At 45.4% G+C, this 21,339-nt stretch overlaps 1 protein-coding gene across 1 annotated transcript in view; it reads left to right on the top strand.

The window, feature by feature from the left end:
• LOC149439173 (uncharacterized) overlaps positions 1-21,339 on the top strand; it is a 52,757-nt gene that overhangs the window by 11,527 nt on the left and 19,891 nt on the right. The window contains exons 3-6 of the mRNA XM_089659363.1: positions 4,469-4,795; positions 8,272-8,331; positions 12,138-12,203; positions 16,363-16,457. Of these exons, the coding sequence (XP_089515489.1) occupies positions 4,469-4,795; positions 8,272-8,331; positions 12,138-12,203; positions 16,363-16,457 (548 nt within the window). The remainder of the gene's footprint in view (positions 1-4,468; positions 4,796-8,271; positions 8,332-12,137; positions 12,204-16,362; positions 16,458-21,339) is intronic.

The following is a 21,339-nucleotide window of genomic DNA, read 5'->3' as shown; positions in this document are numbered from 1 at the left end:
TTGGCATCAGTTAAGTCAGCCGAGGGGGAAACAAAGAATAAGTGCGTTCAATGTTGGTACAGGAGATACAGCCTAATTTTAGGCAACTCAAAAAAAAAATATCAGCACAAGAGAGCTGGACCAGGGAGAGCGGATATAGTGAATGCAGGGTCCGGGGAGAGCGGATATAGTGAATGCAGGGTCCGGGGAGAGCAGATATAGTGAATGCAGGGTCCGGGGAGAGCGGATATAGTGAATGCAGGGAGCCCGGGGAGAGCGGATATAGTGAATGCGGGGTCCGGGGAGACCAGATATAGTGAATGCGGGGTCCGGGGAGACCGGATATAGTGAATGCCGGGTCCGGAGAGAGCTGATATAGTGAATTCAGGGAGCCCGGGGAGAGCGGATATAGTGAACGCAGGGTCCGGGGAGAGCGGATATAGTGAACGCAGGGTCCGGGGAGAGCGGATATAGTGAACGCAGGGTCCGGGGAGAGCGGATATAGTGAACGCAGGGTCCGGGGAGAGCGGATATAGTGAACGCAGGGTCCGGGGAGAGCGGATATAGTGAACGCGGGGTCCTGGGAGAGCGGATATAGTGAACGCGGGGACCGGGGACAGCGGATATAGTGAATGCAGGGTCTGGGTAGACCGGATATAGTGAACTTAGGGTCCGGGGAGCGCGGATATAGTGAACGCAGGGTCTGGGGAGAGCGGATATAGTGAACGAAGGGTCCGGGGAGAGCGGATATAGTGAACGCAGGGTCCGGGGACAGTGGATATAGTGAATGCGGGGTCCAGGGAGAGAGGATATAGTGAATGCGGAGTCTGGGGAGACCGGATATAGTGAATGCGGGGTCTGGGGAGACCGGATATAGTGAATGCAGGGTCCGGGGAGACCGGATATAGTGAATGCAGGGTCCGGGGAGAGCGGATATAGTGAACGCAGGGTCCGGGGAGAGCGGATATAGTGAACGCAGGGTTCGGGGACAGTGGATATAGTGAATGCGGGGTCCAGGGAGAGAGGATATAGTGAATGCGGGGTCCGGGGAGACCGGATATAGTGAATGCGGGGTCTGGGGAGACCGGATATAGTGAATGCGGGGTCTGGGGAGACCGGATATAGTGAATGCAGGGTCCGGGGAGAGCGGATATAGTGAATGCAGGGTCCGGGGAGAGCGGATATAGTGAATGCGGGGTCCGGGGAGAGCGGATATAGTGAATGCGGGGTCCGGGGAGAGCGGATATAGTGAATGCGGGGTCCGGGGACAGCGGATATAGTGAATGCGGGGTCCGGGGAGACCAGATATAGTGAATGCAGGGTCCGGGGAGACCGGATATAGTGAATGCAGGGTCCAGGGAGAGCGGATATAGTGAATGCAGGGTCCGGGGAGAGCGGATATAGTGAATGCGGGGTCCGGGGAGAGCGGATATAGTGAATGCAGGGTCCGGGGTTTATTAACATTTGAAATCAATGAAGGATTCCTTCCTGATCAGGCCATTTTTTTGCGATACGGCACTGCGTTACTTTAACTGATAATTGCGCGGTCATGCAATGCTGCACCCAAATGAAATTTACGTCCTTTTTTCCCCACAAATAGAGCTTTCTTTTGGAGCTATTTGATAACCTGTGTTTTTATTTTTTGCGCTATAAAAAAAAGACAAAGCAATTTTGAGAAAAAAACAATATTTTTTACTTTTTGCTGAAAAAAAATTTAAAAATAAAATTTCATCATAAATTTAGGCCAAAATGTATTCTGCTCCATGTCTTTGCTAAAAGAAAATCCCAATACGTGTAAATTAATTGGTTTACGTGAAAGTTAAAGCGTTTACAATTGGGATTTTCTTTTTTTTTACTAGTAATGGCAGTGGTCAGCGACTTATAGCGGGACTGTGGCGGGCATTCTGACACTGGGGGGGGGGGGGGAACTGACTTGGTGTCACTGACATCCCCAGTGACACCAGTACAGTGAAAAGTTCTAATAAAAAGCACTGACACTGTACTAATGGCACTGGGCAGTAAGGGGTTAACATCTGGGGCGATCAAAGGTTTAACTGTGTGCTGTTTTACTATGGAGGCTGTGTGTATGTTTCACTGTAAGCACACTGCTTTGTATGGCTCTACTATGCAGAGCCATACGAAGCAGTGTGAAGGAGCTGACAGGGGAGAGATCTGTATTGTTTACATACACCAGTCAGCAGGGGCGGACTGACCATTTGGGCACTCGGGGTCAGTAGGGGCTCTGCCCGAGGGCTCGGGGTCAGTAAGGGGCCCCATGAGATGCCCCTGGTACCTTTTCCATAGGCTTTTTTGAGTTTGAACAAGGACACAGGGGCCCCATGACCCCCTATTGTCCAGGGGCCCCATGAGTTGTCAGTCCTCCCCTGGACGATACTTGAACAAAAATGTGCTGCATGGTCCAGTTTCCAGAAAGAAGCCTTTAGGGCTCGTGAGCAGCTGCTAAACTCAACTCCATAAAAGCCTAGGTGCCCTTGTACACATAGGCTTTTAGCAGAGTTTTGGAGCTGCAGAAGAGTCAAGTTCAGGTAGGAACGTTTTGACCACCGGCCGCGAGAAAATGCAAAACACGGCAAAACCGCGGTACTGCGGTTGCCGTGACTTGCGGTTTCCCGTGGCAGATGGTCAGGGTAGGCTCACGTACATGGCACTGAGGAAGAGGTACTGTCAGGAATGGACTCACCACTGGTGGTGGGACTCACCTGCCTTGTGGGCTGCAGTACCAGTGCTGGCCAGCGGGTGCTCTCAGCAGCCAGAATCTCACTCCTGCAGTCAAGCCATCACCTGAGGCTGATTGCAGGAGGTGTATTTAAGCAGGACCAGGCCTGTGATCAGTGCCTTGGTGTATTGTTCCCCATGAGCCCCTGTGCCTGAACCTGATCCTGTCGTCTGCCTGCCTTCCTGATCCCTCTGCCTGACTCCTGACATTGACAGAACTCTGCCTGCACCAACCCCGGCTATTCCTGACCACTCTCCTGCCTGCTCCTCTGGTACCTTGTCTGCCTGATTGTTCCTGACCCAGCCCGTCTGACTACGCTCTGCCTGCTCCTTTGTACCTTGTCTGCCTGATGGTTCCTGACCCGGCCTGCCTGACCACTCCACCTCACCAGCCCTGACTACTCTTGTCTGTGTGCTTGTACATTCCGTTATCAGTTTGTCAGGGATTGCGGCTCCAGGGTCAGGGATCGCGGCTTCTCCCCCCGCGCATGCGCACTGGCGGCAGATCATGCCGGGACACAGGCACTAGGTCCCGGCGAGCCGCGGCTGACAGGACGCCGCGCATGCGCAGTAGGAGCCGCGGGCGCGCCTCAGGCGTCCAATGACAACCGGGGGCGCGTCCTGGCCGGCCAATGACAGTGCAGGGCGCACTATTTAAAGATGCCCTGCACTGTCACAGATTGCCGCAAGGTCTATCTGTGATCCTGAGTTCCTGTATCCGTTCTAGTGACCCTGATTGCCCTGACTACGCTGCCTTCTCCTGTGATTTGACCTGGATTGCCCTGACTACGCTGCCTTCTCCTGTGATTGACCCGGATTGCCCTGACTACTCTGCCTTCTCCTATTCTGACCCCCGGCTTGTCTGACGATTCTGCGGACTGACTTACCCTGCTGATCCTGCGTGTGACCTGACTACTCTTTGCCCGCCGATTCGGTACCCCGCTTACCCCCACGGAACCACGGTCCGTTACCACCCTGCTAGGGCCGCCATCCTCTTCACATCTGGCTCCCCCGGTACCTGCATACGTCCCCGGAGGCTTCCTCTGCCACTGGTGGGCCTGCTCGGAGGTCGTGACCTGGCCCGGGTCTGTTACAAGTCCATCCCCACCATCAGGGGTCCTGGAGAAAGCACAGCCCGGGCTTAGACCCCACGCTCTGGGTAGGTCTGTCATTTGGCAGCCTGAGGCACCACCTGGCGGATCGTAACACAGTTGGAGGTTTGGTTTTGTTTACATTGTGCGTTTATATTTTTGCATAGCCTTTAATAAATTATATTGTTTACACCATACTTGAGCCTGCGTTTCCCTGTGTCAGTCCACACATCTCTGGTCATACCCGGATCCCTGACAGGTACAACCTCGAAACGCGTCAACCACCAGCTATCCAGAGGTCTACAGTCCCCCACCAAACCACCTTCAGGGGTTTTTTCGGACCACATTGCATTCCTTTTGACATCCTTTCTATTTGATTTTATTTCTCTTGTGAGTATTATAGTTTTTTTATCAATAAATCTCATCTTTTGAGGTAATGCACTAGGCCCGTGCACCCTCTTTTTGTCTCTTTATATCACGTACATGAAGCCTTACTGTGCCAATGCCACAAAAAAGCCCGGTTACAATATGCCGGAGCTCACCTTGACATGCCTCCCCGGGCTTTCTTTTGTGGCACCATTTTGAGCACAACTGTAACAACTCGCATGTGAAAACAAAGCAACGTATTGTTTTATTAATAAGACATTTATTTTGTTCATTAGGTGTGTCCTTTGATAACAAATGGAAAGAGAGACCGAATATACAATTTAAGATTGGAGGAAATATTACTTTGACTGCAGAATATTATGGTGACAAAGAGGTGGAAAAGGTGTTATGGATAAAGAAAGACAATACTTTTTTGAGAACTTTTAAGACCGACGATCCTCAATTTCTAAACGAACAATACAAATCAAGAGTTTCTATTCATAATGTATCTTCTATCACAATAAGTAATGCAACCAGTGAAGATGCGGAAAAGTACATAGCACAAATATTTTTCAGAAATAAATCCACATTTTCAAAACTGTTTTATGTTGGAGAACATGATGGTAAGTAATAATTTTGAAAACATAAATACAACAAAAAAAGTGTAATTGTATTCAAAAGGGTTAAGATCATTAATTTACTTTAGAATTGGTTAGGTATGAGTATAAAGAACATGGCCATTGAGTATTGCCTTTACTTTCTCACCATGTAAAGACTTTTTGAATAGTAGAAGGGAAAAACTGATATTTTTTTTCCTTTGCTGGCCATAAGCTTCTCACTCTAACCTCTGTCTTCGCAGCTCTTCAAACGAACATATTGCTCCTTCCTCACTAGATCCTCAATGTAAGCTGCTTTTGTAGGAGGCTACAGTGAGGAACTAGGATGCCATACCTCAGTATAGCCTCCTCTTCTCTTCCCAGCTCCTCACTACAAACACCTTTCCTCTTCTCATATCATTACCCTCTTTATACTTCGAAAACAACTCTACAATCCTTCCTTCTGCTTACCAGCTCCTCAATACAACCTTGCCCTCATCTACCAGCTTGTTACTACAGCTTCCCCTCCTCTTACCAGCTCCTCACTACAACCTCCCTTCCTCTTTGCAGGTCATTACCCAACCCTTTCTATACTTCCTAGCTCATTACAATCTCCCATTTTTTTTTACTATCTCCTACAACCCCCACTGCTCTTTTCAGCTCCTCGTTACAACCTCCCTTCATCTTCTCAGCTCCTCACTACAACCTCCCTATCTCATATCAGCTCCTCACCTCACTACAATCTCCCTTCCTCTTCTCAGCTTCTCGTTACTACCTCCCCACCTCTTACCAGCTCCTAACTACAACCTCCTGTCATCTTCTCAGCTCCTCACTTCAACCTCCCTATCTCATCTCAGCTTCTCACTACAACCTCCCTTCCTCTTCTCAGCTCCTCATCACAACCTCTCTTCATCTTCTCAGCTCCTCACTACAACCTCCCTATATCATCTCAGCTCCTCACCTCACTACAATCTCCCTTCCTCTTCTCAGCTTCTCTTTACTACCTCCCCACGTCTTACAAGCTCCTAACTACAACCTCCCGTCATCTTCTCAGCTCCTCACTTCAACCTCCCTATCTCATCTCAGCTTCTCACTACAACCTCCCTTCCTCTTCTCAGCTCCTCATTACAACCTCCCCACCTGTTACCAGCTCCTCACTACAACCTCTCTTCATCTTCTCAGCTCCTCACTACAATCTCCCTTCCTCTTCTCAGCTTCTCTTTACTACCTCCTCACGTCTTACCAGCTCCTAACTATAACCTCCCTTCCTCTTCTCAGCTCCTCGTTACAAACTCCCCACATCTTACCAGCTCCTAACTACAACCTCCCGTCATCTTCTCAGCTCCTCACTTCAACCTCCCTATCTCATCTCAGCTCCTCACTACATCCTCCATTCATCTTCTCAGCTCCTCATTAAAACCTCCCCACCACATCTCAGCTCCTCACTACAACCTCCCTACCTCATCCCAGCTCTTCACTACAACCTCCCTTCATTCTCTCAGTTCCTCACTAAAACCTCCCCACCACATCTCAGCTCCTCACTAAAACCTCCCCACCACATCTCAACTCCTCACTAAAACCTCCCCACTGCATCTCAGCTCCTCACTACAATCTCCCTACCTCATCCCAGCTCCTCGCTACAATCTTCCTTCCTCTTCTCAGCTTCTCACTACAATCTTCCTTCATCTTCTCAGGTCCTCACTACAACCTCCCTACCTCATCTCAGCTCCTCATTACAACCTCCCTACCTCTTACCAGCTCCTCAGTACAACCTGGCCCTCATTTTCCAGCTTGTTAAAACAACCTCCCTACCTCTTGCCAGCTCCTCACTACAACATCCCTTCATCTTACCAGCTCTTCACTACAATCTTCCTTCCTCTTCTCAGCTTCTCACTACAATCTTCCTTCATCTTCTCAGGTCCTCACTACAACCTCCTTACCTCATCTCAGCTCCTCATTACAACCTCCCTACCTCTTACCAGCTCCTCAGTACAACCTGGCCCTCATTTTCCAGCTTGTTAAAACAACCTCCCTACCTCTTGCCAGCTCCTCACTACAACATCCCTTCATCTTACCATCTCTTCACTACAATCTTCCTTCCTCTTCTCAGCTTCTCACTAAAACCTTCCTACTTCATCTCAGGTCCTTAGTACAACCTACCTTCCTCTTCTCAGCTCCTCATTACAACCTCCCCACCACTTACCAGCTCCTCACTACAACCTCCCCTCATCTTCTCAGCTCCTCACTAAAACCCCCCCACTGCATCTCAGCTCCTCACTAAAACCTTCCTACCTCATCTCAGCTCCTCACTACAACCTTCCTTCCTCTTCTCGGCTCCTTATTACAACCTCCCCACCACTTACCAGCTCCTCACTACAACCTCCCCTCATCTTCTCTTGCCTGTCACCCTGATTGGGTGATTCCTTCAGAGAACTGCTTCCTCACTGCTGGGGCAACAATGGGAATGCACACCTTGGAGGCACACAATGGGAGAAAGACAGTAAACACATCACACCTTAATAAACAGATTACACATAACAAGCAAGAGTCCTCAGCATCAGGTTGTTTTGAGCTGATTCTATCAACATCTAGAAGGGGGGGGGGGGTAAGCAGTCAATACTGGTTTGGGCACAGAGACCCCAAATATGTGTCCTGGTCCTCCAGCTCTGAGAGAAAACAGTGCTGATTATATATCACCAAAAAAAGCTCTATCTGTCTAAAAAAGATAAAAATTTCATTTTTTAAAATTGTTATTTATAGTGCGACAGCTGAAAACTGGCCTGGGCAGGAAGGGGCTGAAAGTGTCCGGTATTGAGGTGGTTAAAGCCCAATTCATTTTTTTTCCATTTAAATAAGGTAGATAAATCATCAGAACACTCCAATCAGCAGGAAACATGAACTTTGATTGGAGAGCTCTAGCTCTGACTCAGCATGGGGCACGTAGTAGGACCTCTTAAGAAGGCCACCCCAACCTGAGTAGAAAAGCCTGTCCCCAGTCAGCAAGATGCAGAGAAGGACCCTTGTTATCTGTATGGAAGCAGTGGTCCCTCTGTAGAGGTGTGACATATATCCCTGTTGAGTCAAAGCAAAACACTCCAATCAAAAGGAAACATGAACTTCTTTGATTGGAGAGCTCTAGCTCTGACTCAGCATGGGGCACATAGTAGGACCTCTTAAGAAGGCCACCCCAGCCTGAGTAGAAAAGCCTGTCCCCAGTCAGCAGGCTGCAGAGAAGGACCCTTGTTCTCTGTATGGAAGCAGTGGTCTCTATGTAGAGGTGTGACATACTCCCTGCTGATTCAGAGCAGAACACTCCAATCAGAAGGGAGCATGAACTTCTTTGATTGGAGAGCTCTAGCTCTGACTCAGCTTGGGGCACGTAGTAGGACCTCTGCAGAGAGACATATGGCAGAACGTTTTCAATGTTTTAGAATTGTTTGCCCTTGCCCTGACAAAGCTAATTATTTTTCCTTTTTTTCATGTCTAAAATTATTATGAAACAGAGGCGGTAGAGCCAAATGGTACAACGGGGTCTAATCGTACTCACACTGATACAACTCCCAGTAAGTATGGGAATCTCTTGAACACAAATGAAATAATTAGACTGCTAAAAATATTTTTCTCCCTAATAGCCAAATAAACACATTTTGTGGCTTTCTATTTTTTTGGTGAATACCTGAGACCTGTGGAGCCGTTTATCTTCCAGTATGTTTTGGAGGACAGTTTGTAGCTGTACGGCTTCCTCCGGACAATTATCTTTTTTAAGCTGGAATAAATGTTACAATCTAATTGTACAAGATCAGCAAAAACACCTTCAAATTCACATATTGTACCAAAGCTGTGAATTGGGAATGAGCTAAAGAGGGCAAATGAATGCTGGTGACATTATTGACCTAATATGGCCATATCTGAACAATGTCATTGACCAAATGTGGTCATATTAGGTGGATGATGTCACCAGGATCCCCACCCCTTTGGTCTGTGCAGTTTTGGGGCATGAAATTCCATGTCCACAGCTTATTGGACTGGCGGCCCGCTCTCATCTGACAGCTAAGGAAGAACGGTGCGGAAATGCTGGTGATATCCTTAACCCAATATAGTCACTCCTCACTACAACCTCCCTTCATCTTCTCAGCTCCTCACTACAACCTCCCTATCTCATCTCAGCTCCTCACTACATCCTCCATTCATCTTCTCAGCTCCTCACTAAAACCTCCCCACCACATCTCAGCTCCTCACTACAACCTCCCTACCTCATCCCAGCTCATCACTACAATCTTCCTTCATCATCTCAGGTCCTCACTACAACCTCCCTACCTCATCTCAGCTCCTCATTACGACCTTTCCGCCTCTTACCAGCTCCTCAATACAACCTTGCCCTCGTTTTCCAGCTTGTTAATACAGCCTCCCTTCCTCTTACCAGCTCCTCACTACAACCTCCCTTCCTCTTCTCAGGTCATTACCCAACCCTTTTTATACTTCCTCATTACAATCTCCCATTTTTTTTATCATCTCCTCACTACAACCCCCAATGCTCTTTTCAGTTCCTCATTACAACCTCCCTACCTCTTGCCAGCTCCTCACTACAATATCCCTTCATCTTCTCAGCTCCTCACTACAACCTCCCTATCTCATCTCATCTCCTCACTACAACTGCCCTTCCTCTTCTCAGCTCCTCGTTACTACCTCCCTACCTCTTACCAGCTCCTCACTACAAACTCCCTTCATCTTCTCAGCTCCTCACTACAACCTCCCCAGCACATCTCAACTCCCCACTAAAACCTCCCCACTGCATCTTAGCTCCTCATTACAACCTCCCTACCTCATCCCAGCTCATCACTACAATCTTCCTTCCTCTTCTCAGGTCCTCAGTACAACCTCCCTTCCTCTTCTCGGCTCCTCATTATAACCTCCCCGCCACTTATCAGCTCCTCACTACAACCTCCATTCATCTTCTCATCTCCTCACTAAAACCTCCCCACCGCATCTCAGCTCCTCACGACAACCTCCTTACCTCATCCCAGCTCCTCACTACAATCTTCCTTCCTCTTCTCAGCTCCTCACTAAAACCTTCCTACCATATCTCAGCTCCACACTACAACCTCCCCACTAAAACCTCCCCTCCTCATCTCAGGTCTTTACTACAACCTCCCTTCATCTTCTCAGGTCATTACTGTGACGGAACACCTGTCACCCTGATTGGGTGATTCTGTCAGAGAACTGCTTCCTCGCTGCTGGGACACAGGACCAAGGTATTATAGCTGGGCATTGCACCCAAGACTAAGTGACACTAGCTTAGATGCCAAACAGGAACTACTTTATTGAACAAGGACACAGGTTTTCATATACTTTAGAAATAAGGGCAGTCCCCACATGAACAATAAAACCAAATATTACACATTAATATAACACATAAACATCCCACAATGGTTTGGTAACAAGGTAAAGTGGACACAATACTAATCACATCTTCAAGAAGATTAGCAGGCAGACAGAAACAATAGGCGACTCAATTAACAATGGGAATGCACACCTTGGAGGCACACAATGGTAGAAAGACAGTAAACACATCACAACTTAATAAACAGATTACACATAACAAGCAAGAGTCCACTGCATCAGGTTGTTTTGAGCTGATTATATCAACATCTTCTTAGAGTTTCTGACTCTAGAAAGGGGGGGGGGTAAGCAGTGAATACTGGTTTGGGCACAGAGACCCCAAATCTATATCCTGGTCCTCCAGGTCTTAGAGTCTGTGTGTTTTGGGGAGACATGGACTTGAATTCGAAGTAAACTACTCCAAAGGTCCCCCCAGGCACACACCTCCCAAAGAATGGAGCCCCCTCAGATGCGTGGGACATGGTCAGTAGGCAAAAGGCTAGCTTGCAGTCCCCTCCAAAAGCCCCTATCCCGGTTGGGTCTGTCACAATTACCCTACCCTCCCTATACTTCCTACCTGTTCAAGCTCTCCTCTTTTACCATCTCCTCATCACAACCTCCCTTCCTCTTGTCAGCTCCTCACTATAACCTACTGTTCTCTTACCAGTCCCTCATTACAATCTCCAATTATCTTCTCAACTCCTCACAACATCTCCAGATCTTACCAGTTCCTTTCTAAAACCTGCCCCATCAATGCAGCCTATCAGTTCCCATCAGTGCAGCCTCGTCAGCACACATCAGTGAAGAAGAAAAATTATTTATTTGCAAAATTTTGAAACAAACAAACAAAAAAAGTTTTTTCTTCTACATTTTTGGTCTTTTTTTATTCGTTTTGTAAAAAAAAAAAAACAGTGTTGATTAAATATCACCAAAAAAAGCTCTATCTGTCTAAAAAATATAAAAAAATAATTTTTATAAATTGTTATGTATAGCGCGACAGCGCTGAAAGCTGAAAACTGGCCTGGGCAGGGAGGGGGTGAAAGTGTCCGGTATTGAGGTGGTTAAAGCCCAATTCATTGTTTTTTCCATTTAAATCAGGTAGATAAATCATCAGAACACTCCAATCAGCAGGAAGCATGAACTTCTCTGATTGGAGAGCTCTAGCTCTGACTCAGCATGGGGCACGTAGTAGGACCTCTTAAGAAGGCCACCAAAACCTGAATAGAAAAGCCTGTCCCCAGTCAGCAAGCTGCAGAGAAGGACCCTTGTTCTCTGTATGGAAGCAGTGGTCTCTCTGTAGAGGTGTGACCTACACCCTGCTTAGTCAGAGCAGAACACTCCAATCAACAGGAAGCATGAACTTCTTTGATTGGAGAGCTCTAGTTCTGACTCAGCATGGGGCATGTAGTAAGACCTCTGCAGAGAGACATGGGGCATGTAGTAGGACCTCTTAAGAAGGCCACCCCAGCCTGAGTAGAAAAGCCTGTCCCCAGTCAGCAGGCTGCAGAGAAGGACCCTTGTTCTCTGTATGGAAGCAGTGGTCCCTCTGTAGAGGTGTGACATACTCCCTGTTAAGAAAAGCAGGACACTCCAATCAGCAGGAAACATGAACTTCTTTGATTGGAGAGCTCTAGCTTTGATTTAGCATGGGGCACGTAGTAGGACCTCTTAAGAAGGCCACCCCAGCCTGAGTAGAAAAGCCTGTTCCCAGTCAGCAGGCTGCAGAGAAGGACCCTTGTTCTCTGTATGGAAGCAGTGGTCTCTATGTAGAGGTGTGTCCTACTCCCTGCTGAGTCAGAGCGGAACACTCCAATCAGCAGGGAGCATGAACTTCTTTGATTGGAGAGCTCTAGCTCTGACTCAGCATGGGGCATGTAGTAGGACCTCTGCAGAGAGACATATGGCAGAACGTTTTTCAATGTTTTAGAATTGTTTGCCCTTGCCCTGACAAAGCTAATTATTTTTCCTTTTTTTCATGTCTAAATTTAAGATTATGAAACAGAGGCGGTAGAGCCAAAGGGTGCAAAGGGGTCTAATCGTACTCATACACCTCCCAGTAAGTATGGGAATCTCTTGAACACAAATGAAATAATTAGACTGCTAAAAATATTTTTCTCCCTAATAGCCAAATAAACACATTTTGTGGCTTTCTATTTTTTTGGTGAATACCTGAGACCTGTGGAGCCGTTTATCTTCCAGTATGTTTTGGAGGACAGTTTGTAGCTGTACGGCTTCCTCCGGACAATTATCTTTTTTAAGCTGGAATAAATGTTACAATCTAATTGTACAATATCAGCAAAAACACCTTCAAATTCACATATTGTACCAAAGCTGTGAATTGGGAATGAGCTAAAGAGGGCAAAGGAATGCTGGTGACATCATTGACCTAATATGGCCATATCTGCACAATGTAATTGACCAAAGGTGGCCATATTAGGTGGATGATGTCACCAGGATCCCCACCCCTTTGGTCTGTGCAGTTTTGGGGCATGATATTCCATGTCCACAACTTATTGGACTGGTGGCCCGCTCTCATCTGACAGCTAAGGAAGAACGGTGCGAAAATGCTGGTGACATCATTGACCTAATATGGCCATATCTGCACAATGTAATTGACCAAATGTGGCCATATTAGGTGGATGATGTCACCAGGATCCCCACCCCTTTGGTCTGTGCAGTTTTGGGGCATGATATTCCATGTCCACAACTTATTGGACTGGTGGCCCGCTCTCATCTGACAGCTAAGGAAGAATGGTGAGGAAATGCTGGTGACCTAATATGGCCATATCTGAACAATGTCATTGACCAAATGTGGCCATATTAGGTGGATGATGTCACCAGGATCCCCACCCCTTTGGTCTGTGCAGTTTTTGGGCATGAAATTCCATGTCCACAACTTATTGGACTGGTGGCCCGCTCTCATCTGACAGCTAAGGAAGAATGGTGAGGAAATGCTGGTGACCTAATATGGCCATATCTGAACAATGTCATTGACCAAATGTGGCCATATTAGGTGGATGATGTCACCAGGATCCCCACCCCTTTGGTCTGTGCAGTTTTTGGGCATGAAATTCCATGTCCACAACTTATTGGACTGGTGGCCCGCTCTCATCTGACAGCTAAGGAAGAACGGTGCGAAAATGCTGGTGACATCATTGACCTAATATGGCCATATCTGCACAATGTAATTGACCAAATGTGGCCATATTAGGTGGATGATGTCACCAGGATCCCCACCCCTTTAGTCTGTGCAGTTTTGGGGCATGAAATTCCATGTCCACAACTTATTGGACTGGCGGTTTGCTCTCAACTGACAGCTAAGGAAAACGGTGCGAAAATGCTGGTGACATCAATGACCTAATATGGCCATATCTGAACAATGTCATTGACCAAATGTGGCCATATTAGGTGGATGATGTCACCAGGATCCCCACCCCTTTGCTCTGTGCAGTTTTGGGGCAAGAAATTTTATGTCCACAACTTATTGGACTGGCGGTCCGCTCTCATCTGACAGCTAAGGAAGAACGGTGCGAAAATGCTGGTGACATCATTGACCTAATATGGCCATATCTGCACAATGTAATTGACCAAATGTGGCCATATTAGGTGGATGATGTCACCAGGATCCCCACCCCTTTAGTCTGTGCAGTTTTGGGGCATGAAATTCCATGTCCACAACTTATTGAACTGGCGGCCCGCTCTCATCTGACAGCTAAGGAAGAACGGGGCGGAAATGCTGGTGATATCCTTAACCCAATATGGTAATTTGACCATAAATGAACAGGGTCATTGACAAAATGTGTCCATAAAAATTCAAAGATCTTTCCAAAATACTTACCCCTTTGTTACGTACTGCTGCTGGGTGGGGAATTTCATGCCGGCAGTTCATTGGGCTGGTGGTCTGCAAATATATGACAGATAAGGTGGTAAAAGAGAAGAGGATACTGGTGACATCATTGACCTTTATATGGACTCAATGGGGGAGATTTACTAGAACTGGTGCAGCCAGGCATGGTAGCCAATGAGCTTCAAACTTCAACTTGTTCGATGAAGCTTTGACAATAAAACTTGGAAGTTGATCTGTTTGTATCCAGAACTGCACCAGATTTTGCACACTCCAGTTTTAGTAAATAACCCCCGATGTCACTGACCAAATGTGTCCAAATGGGTCAATGATGTTACCATCAGTAGTACTGCTTGGACCTTGAAGAAGAGGACATACCACCAAAGCTTGTCCTGAAAATTGTATGTTAGTGCAAATAAAAAAAGTATCACGGACAGTACTCAATTGTCTCTGTCGCAAATGCACTAATATGGCTACAATCACCTCAAGCAATGATGTTACCAGAATTTCTGCCCCTTTGTTGATTTCACGGTTAGAAACAGTGTATCTAATGCAGGCCATAGACGGGTCGAACATCAGCCGATTTAAAAAAAACAAAAAAACAGTCGTTCGATCGGCCAACGTTACCACCAACTTTAAAAAAAAAAATCGGCCGATTTTCCACCCGCCTATGGCCGGCATTAGACAGAGACAGGAGAGCACACCATGCAATGTGACAGCAAAACAAATACATTATTTGGACTACAATGTTTTTATTCGGATACAAATGGATACATTTGTGGCAACTGCAAGACTTTTTCATATAAAATATAATAGCGGACTGGAATTCCAGTTCGTAGGAAGGATTCAGGTTATTCTTCTTCTTATTCTTCTTTCTTCTTTTTATCTGCTTCTTTTTCTTCTTCTTCTTCTTCTTCTTTTTTTCTTCTTCTTCTTTTTTTTTCTTCTTCCTTTTTTGCTTCTTCTTCTTCTTCCTTTTTTTCTTGCTTCTTCTTATTTTTTTCTTCTTCTTCTTCTTTATTTTCTTCTTCTTTTTTTCTTCTTCTTCCTCTTCTTCTCTTCTCTTCTCCTTCTTCTTCTTCTTCTTCTTTTTCTTCTCCTCTCCTTTTTTATTTTCTTCTTCCTTCTTCTTCCTTCTATCTTCTTCTTCTTCTTCCTTCTTCTTCTCTTTCTTCTTCTTCTTCTTTATTTTCTTCTTCTTCTTCTTTTTCTTCTCCTCTTCTTTATCTTCTTCTTCTCTTCTTCTTCTTCTTCTTCTTCTTCCTTCTTCCTACTTCCTTCTTCTTCTTCTTCTTTTTCTTCTTCTTTATTTTCTTCTTCTTTATTTTCTTCTTCTTCTTCTTCTTTTTCTTCTCTTCTTCTTCTCTTCTTCATTTTCTTCTTCTTCCTCTTCTCTTCTCTTCTTCTTCTTCTTCTTTTTCTTCTCCTCTTCTTTATCTTCTTCTTTTTCTTCTTCTTTATCTTCTTTGACTTCTTCTTTTTTCTTCTTCTACTTCTTCTTTTTTCTACTTCTTCTTCTTCTTCTTTTTTCTTCTTCTTCTTCTTCTTTTTTCTTCTTCTTCTTCTTCTTTTTTCTTCTTCTCCTTGCAGGTCACAACTCATGCGCAGATTTTTTATCGGTAAAACGATCGGCCGATTTTCCCATCATTGCCAGGAAAATCGGCCGATTGTCAAAATTGGCCGCAAATTTTCCAACATGACCGATAAAAAAATGGGCAAAAACCTCTAAAAAAAACGTCCGACCAATTAACAACCTAACGGTTTTTTTTTTCGCCCGAAAATCGGCCGATTTTTAACCTATCTATGGCTGGCATTAGGCTCCATGCACACTGGGGTGCATTTTAATAAAGCTGGTAACGTTAGCTGTGTAAAGTCACGTTAAAAACTTGAGTTTTTCAGCGTTTTTGTATTTGCGTTTAGTGGCGTTTTGCCCTGTTTTTCGAGTGTGCATTTTTTAGAGTTTTTTTTTTACAAGAAAAAAGTTTTATTTTAGACAAATAAAGTCCAAAAACGCTGGTTTGGTGCGATTTACTGCATTTTGCCATGTTTTTCAGCATTAGAATGTTTGTACAACTAAACTCCTCTAGAAACCCACTAGTTCTGGGGGGTTTTTTTCCAGACAAAAAACATCCCTGCCAAAAAATGTTGATTCCAGTTTATGTGTGCATGGACACCTAGAATAACATGCTGGGGAGTTTACTGGCGGTAGAAAAAAACTTCAAAAGCCAAAAAGAGCCGCTGTAAGAACGTCCCGTGTACATGAGGACTAAAAATTAAACTTCAAATAACTTCACCTTTTTTTCGTAAATTCTATATAATTATTTTGTGTGTTAATCAAAAATACTAATTCTATGATTTATTTATATGACAGATTTCGATACAGGTACCATAATTGGAACAGTCTGTGGCCTAGTAGGACTAGGCCTAATCATCTACCTTGGATTTCTAATTAAAAAGAATTGCTGTGTAAGTTGCTTTTTTTCTTTTTTTCTCTAATCACAATTTTATTATCTGTTCTTGTTTTGACTTAATTTGTTTCAGGTCAGAAATTTTGGGGCTGCCATTGCTAGCCTTTTCAAAATGCAGCCTCCTTTCATGACAGGTGTGCCTTAGGCTACATTCACATGGATGTCTAAATGTTAGATTTTAGCTGCATTTAGAAGACTTTTCTAAAACCAGCTGGACTCACACTGTGGAAAGTAATATTGTTAGTAATACACATTGATGAGCAAACTTTTTGTTGCAGACAGTTTAGCTGCTTTTGGAAAAAAAATGAAAGTCCTGCTTCCAAGGTCAACTATCTGCAGCTATTGCATTTAGCTGCAGTGAGTTTTGCAGCAGAAAATGACACATGTCCCCTTTTCTTCCTGAAATGTTGGTATTCCTTCTCATGTTGGTTCGCTTAGATCCTTACGGTGGTATTCCTTCTCATGTTGGTTCTCATACATCCTCATGTTGGCATTCCTTCTCATGTTGGTTCTCATACATCCTCATGTTGGCATTCCTTCTCATGTTGGTTCTCATACATCCTCATGTTGGCATTCCTTCTCATGTTGGTTCTCATACATCCTCATGTTGGCATTCCTTCTCATGTTGGTTCTCCTAGATCCTCATGTTGGCATTCCTTGTCACGGTATAAGGTCAGGTTCAGAGACCAGTTGCTACAGCAGTTGTAAGGCTTACCTGAAACCAGCAGGATTGGTACACCAGCGGCCCACCCTGGGAATGACGCAGGCTCACCTGAGGTGCGGGGTCTATGCATCCACCGGTCTTCCCCAGAGCTCCTAATGGTGGAGATGGATTTGGCTGCATGTGCATGCCAGGTCGCAGATCTCAGGATCACCCCACCAGGGAATGAGTAGGCTGGAAACCAAAAGCGGATTAAACAGTTCAGGGATCAAACAGAAGCGGAGCCAGTCACAAGCCAAGGGTCGGTCACCAATGGTAGTAGATAGTGTGAGGCAGAATCGTAGTCAGTAGCAAGCCAAAGGTCGGTAACGTAGATGAAGACAGCAGCAGGAACAGTAAACGGGATATTGGCTGGTAAGGCACAATAATCTGGCAAGGAGGAAGTGCATGGACATGGCTTTTATAAGGAAGTTCATGGGAGGAGCAAGGAGTTCAAGGTTCAAGAGAAACCAAGGAACAAGGCAGGATTATCCAAGAGTTGTCAAGGGAGCTGTCCAGCATTCCAGATAGCTCAGTGAGAAGAGACATTGCCTCCCACTCCAGTAGGGCCAGGTTCGATACCAGGCTCTGACATTCCTTCTCATGTTGGTTCTCTTAGATTTTCATGTTGGCATTCCTTCTCATGTTGGTTCTCATACATCCTCACGTTGATATTCCTTCTCATGTTGGTTCTCATATATCCTCATGTTGGTATTCCTTCTCATGTTGGTTCTCAGACATCTCCATGTTGGTATATCTTTTCATGTTGGTTCTCATACATCCTCTTGTTGGTATTCCTTCTCATGTTGGTTCTCATACATTCTCATGTTGGTATTCCTTCTCATGCTGGTCCTCATACATCCTCACATTGGTATTCCTCCTCATGTTGGTTCTCATACATCCTCATGTTTGTATTCCTTCTCATGTTGGTTCTCCTAGATCCTCACATGGGTATTCCTTCTCATGCTGGTTCTCATACATCCCCACGTTGATATTCCTTCTCATGTTGGTTCTCATACATCCTCACGTTGGTATTCCTTCTCATGCTGGTTCTCATACATCCCCACGTTGATATTTCTTCTCATGTTGGTTCTCATACATCCTCTTGTTGGTATTCCTTCTCATGTTGGTTCTCATACATCCCCATGTTGGTATACTGTTTCATGATGGTTCTCACCAACAAGAGGATGTACTTGTTGGTATTCCCTCTCATGTTGGTTCTCATACATCCTCATGTTGGTATTCCTTCTCATGTTGTTTCTCTTAGATCCTCACTTTGGTATTCCTTCTCATGCTGGTTCTCATACATCCTCACATTGATATTTCTTCTCGTGCTAGCTCTCATACATCCTCATGTTGGTTCTCATACATCCTCACGTTGATATTCCTTCTCATGTTGGTTTTCATACATCCTCATGTTGGTTTTCATACATCCTCACATTGGTATACCTGCTCATGTTGGTTCTCATACATCCTCACGTTGGTATACCTTCTCATGTTGGTTCTCATACATCCTCACATTGGTATTCCTTCTCTTGTTCATTCTCATGCATCCTCATGTTGGTATTCCTTCTGATGTTGGTTCTCATACAGGGGGTTCAGCACTACCCTCTTTAAGGTTGCTGAGTTTTTGGGTTCCCCTAAACTCTGCACAGCCAGGTAACACGTATTTTCCATACTTTCATCCAAAGTCAGTAAACAGTCCTTGAACTTTTTTTTTTTTCTGTTTGTTTGTTTGTTTTATTAGAGGTTAACAACTTGGATGGGGTCTAGGGGTATACAGGATGTCATTGTAAGGAGCACTTGGTCCCCTTTAGTGAACCTCCTCAGACCCCAGATGAAAATCTCCTCATTTACCTGGCTGTGTTCAGAGTGTCCCTGAGTAAGGGATTCTGAGACATACAAATTTAGTAGTGCCAGGGAGAACTATTTGGGTATTGCACCTTGCCGTCCTCTCCCTTCTTTGGCCCAGGGGGTGCAGAAGTACTCACACTGTTCTGTTCCTTTAGCTGAATGGTTGAAGCTGCTTTCTGGCCTCACACTGGGCTAGCTTCTTCCCTGCTGACAGGCTGTCTTTTCCAGGTAGACTGTGGGACAGTTGAGGTCCTTCTGTGCAGCTTCAGCCTATAGGCGGCCCCCCTCCTCTGGGGCCCCCTGCCAGGCTCTACACCAGCAGCACTTCCTTACTCCTTCTTCCACCTGACTCCTCTACTGACCAGGCTCTCTCATATGTAAGGGCTGACCTAGCCCCATATGCAAGGTCTCCTGCCTGGGGATTGGCCAGATTCCCTCAAACTTGCAAATCTAGGCCTCCTCCCCTCCTCAACCCCTCTACTAGAAAGTACCAGCAGTTTCTAGAAGGGTGGGAGGGTTCCAGATGCCCTGACCCGTAGAGCCTCCCAGTCTAACCTGAAGTGACCTCGCTGACTCACTCCCAGGCTGACTCATACCCAGGCTCATAGCAAGCCTCTAACTAAACACAAAAAACCCTATGTACACTAAAGGGCGTTACAGGGGTTAGACAAACAATGGAAACACTACATGATTTGCAAGTGTGAAAGTGACCACATGTTTTGTGGTGAAAGCAGAAGTGATGTAACATTCTTTCGCTTCTGCTGTGTGATGAGACACCTAGCTAACAGGGGGTAAGCCTCACTTTCATCATTCACTGCGTGTGCTGCTAGTGATGCGGAATCGTGTCAGAGCTTACTGAGCTTCAAAGAGGGCAAATTGTTGGTGCCACTTAGCCTGTGCCTCTGTGACTGAAGTTACCAATTTACAGTATTTGCCATGTCGGGACGTACAGTATCAAAGGTTATGATGGCATCTACAGTTTGTTGGAAAATGTTTTCTAAAAGGATAAGCGTGGTGGACATGGTCAACTGACTGAAAGTGACAAAAGGACATCCAAGTGAATGTAGTTTTAAAGTGGGCCCATATTGTAACACCCTAGCCACTATATTCTAAGAAACATAAAGATTATGTGCTTCTCTTCCATCTTCTCCATGATTTGATTCCCATCCTCACTGCCCAAGTCAAGGTAATTTACAAAAGAGCTGAGCACACTCATCCCACCTCAACATGGAAGCATTGGGCCTAGTATTGGACAAGAACACATTTGCTTTACAGGGTCATTTAACCCAAAGCTTTTATTTTAGTTTTTGGTGGAGGCTGGAGAATTAAAAAGGCTGATGGTTTCTTGTATGTATGGGATTCTGTTGGTGAGATCTCTGTGATAGATTCCTAGGTTATGGAATGCTGGGCAGGAAGCAAACCAAGAACTGCTTATTAAACAGGAAGCATAGAGAAAGGAAGTAGAATACTACTACTACTACTACTACTACTACTACTACTACTACTACTACTACTACTACTACTAATATACAGGATTTATATAATAGAAACCAATCATAGAATGTTGCCATAAATTATAAAGAAGGACCTGAATTTGTCCAAAAAATGAAAAACATAGAAGGTAGGATGGGACCATGCTTGTGGACAGGGGATAGAGGAGTAAGGAGTTGGAGTCAATTGTCGACCATTGGAAAAAGAGCAAATTGGGAGCTGGCCATGGATGGAAGACTAGAGAGAAAGGTGATCTTGGCTGGGGGAGAATGGGAGGTGACCAAGGACAGGGATAGAGGCAGATATGGAGGTGTCCGTGGACAAGGGATATAAGAGGAGGTAGTGACCATGGACAGGGAATAGAGGAGATGGGGGTGTCCATTGGAATGGGATAGGATCCAGAGCACAAGGGGGCAATGCACAGGGAATAGAGGAGGCAGCAAAGAAAATGACTTTTAATAAAAAAGGAAGACATGGAGGTTCCCATGGATAGGTGATAGAGAAGGCAGAGTGGGGGTGACCAATAGAGGAGATACTGATGGAGGTGACCATGGACAGGGTAAAGTCTAAGCAGAGTGGAAGGTAACAATGGACAGAGTATAGGGAAGGAAGAGAGGGAGTTCACAATGGATATAGAAGGCAAGGTAGAAGATGACAATGCACAGGGGATAGTGGAGACAGATTGGGATTAAAAAATGGACAGGAAATACAGAGGGTAGAATGAAAGGTGACCAAGGCCAGGGGATAGAGAAGGTAGAGATGGAAGTGACCATGAACACAGTGAGTAAAGGGGGCAGAGATGGAGATGATCATAGACAGGGCATAGATGGAGCAG

This window comes from Staurois parvus, unplaced genomic scaffold, assembly GCF_062004578.1.
Source record: "Staurois parvus isolate SC_StPar_1 unplaced genomic scaffold, SC_StPar_1.0 ptg001150l, whole genome shotgun sequence".
Taxonomy (NCBI): domain Eukaryota; kingdom Metazoa; phylum Chordata; class Amphibia; order Anura; family Ranidae; genus Staurois; species Staurois parvus.
Note: the sequence above shows the minus strand (reverse complement) of the source record. Positions and strands in the feature narration are given on the sequence as shown.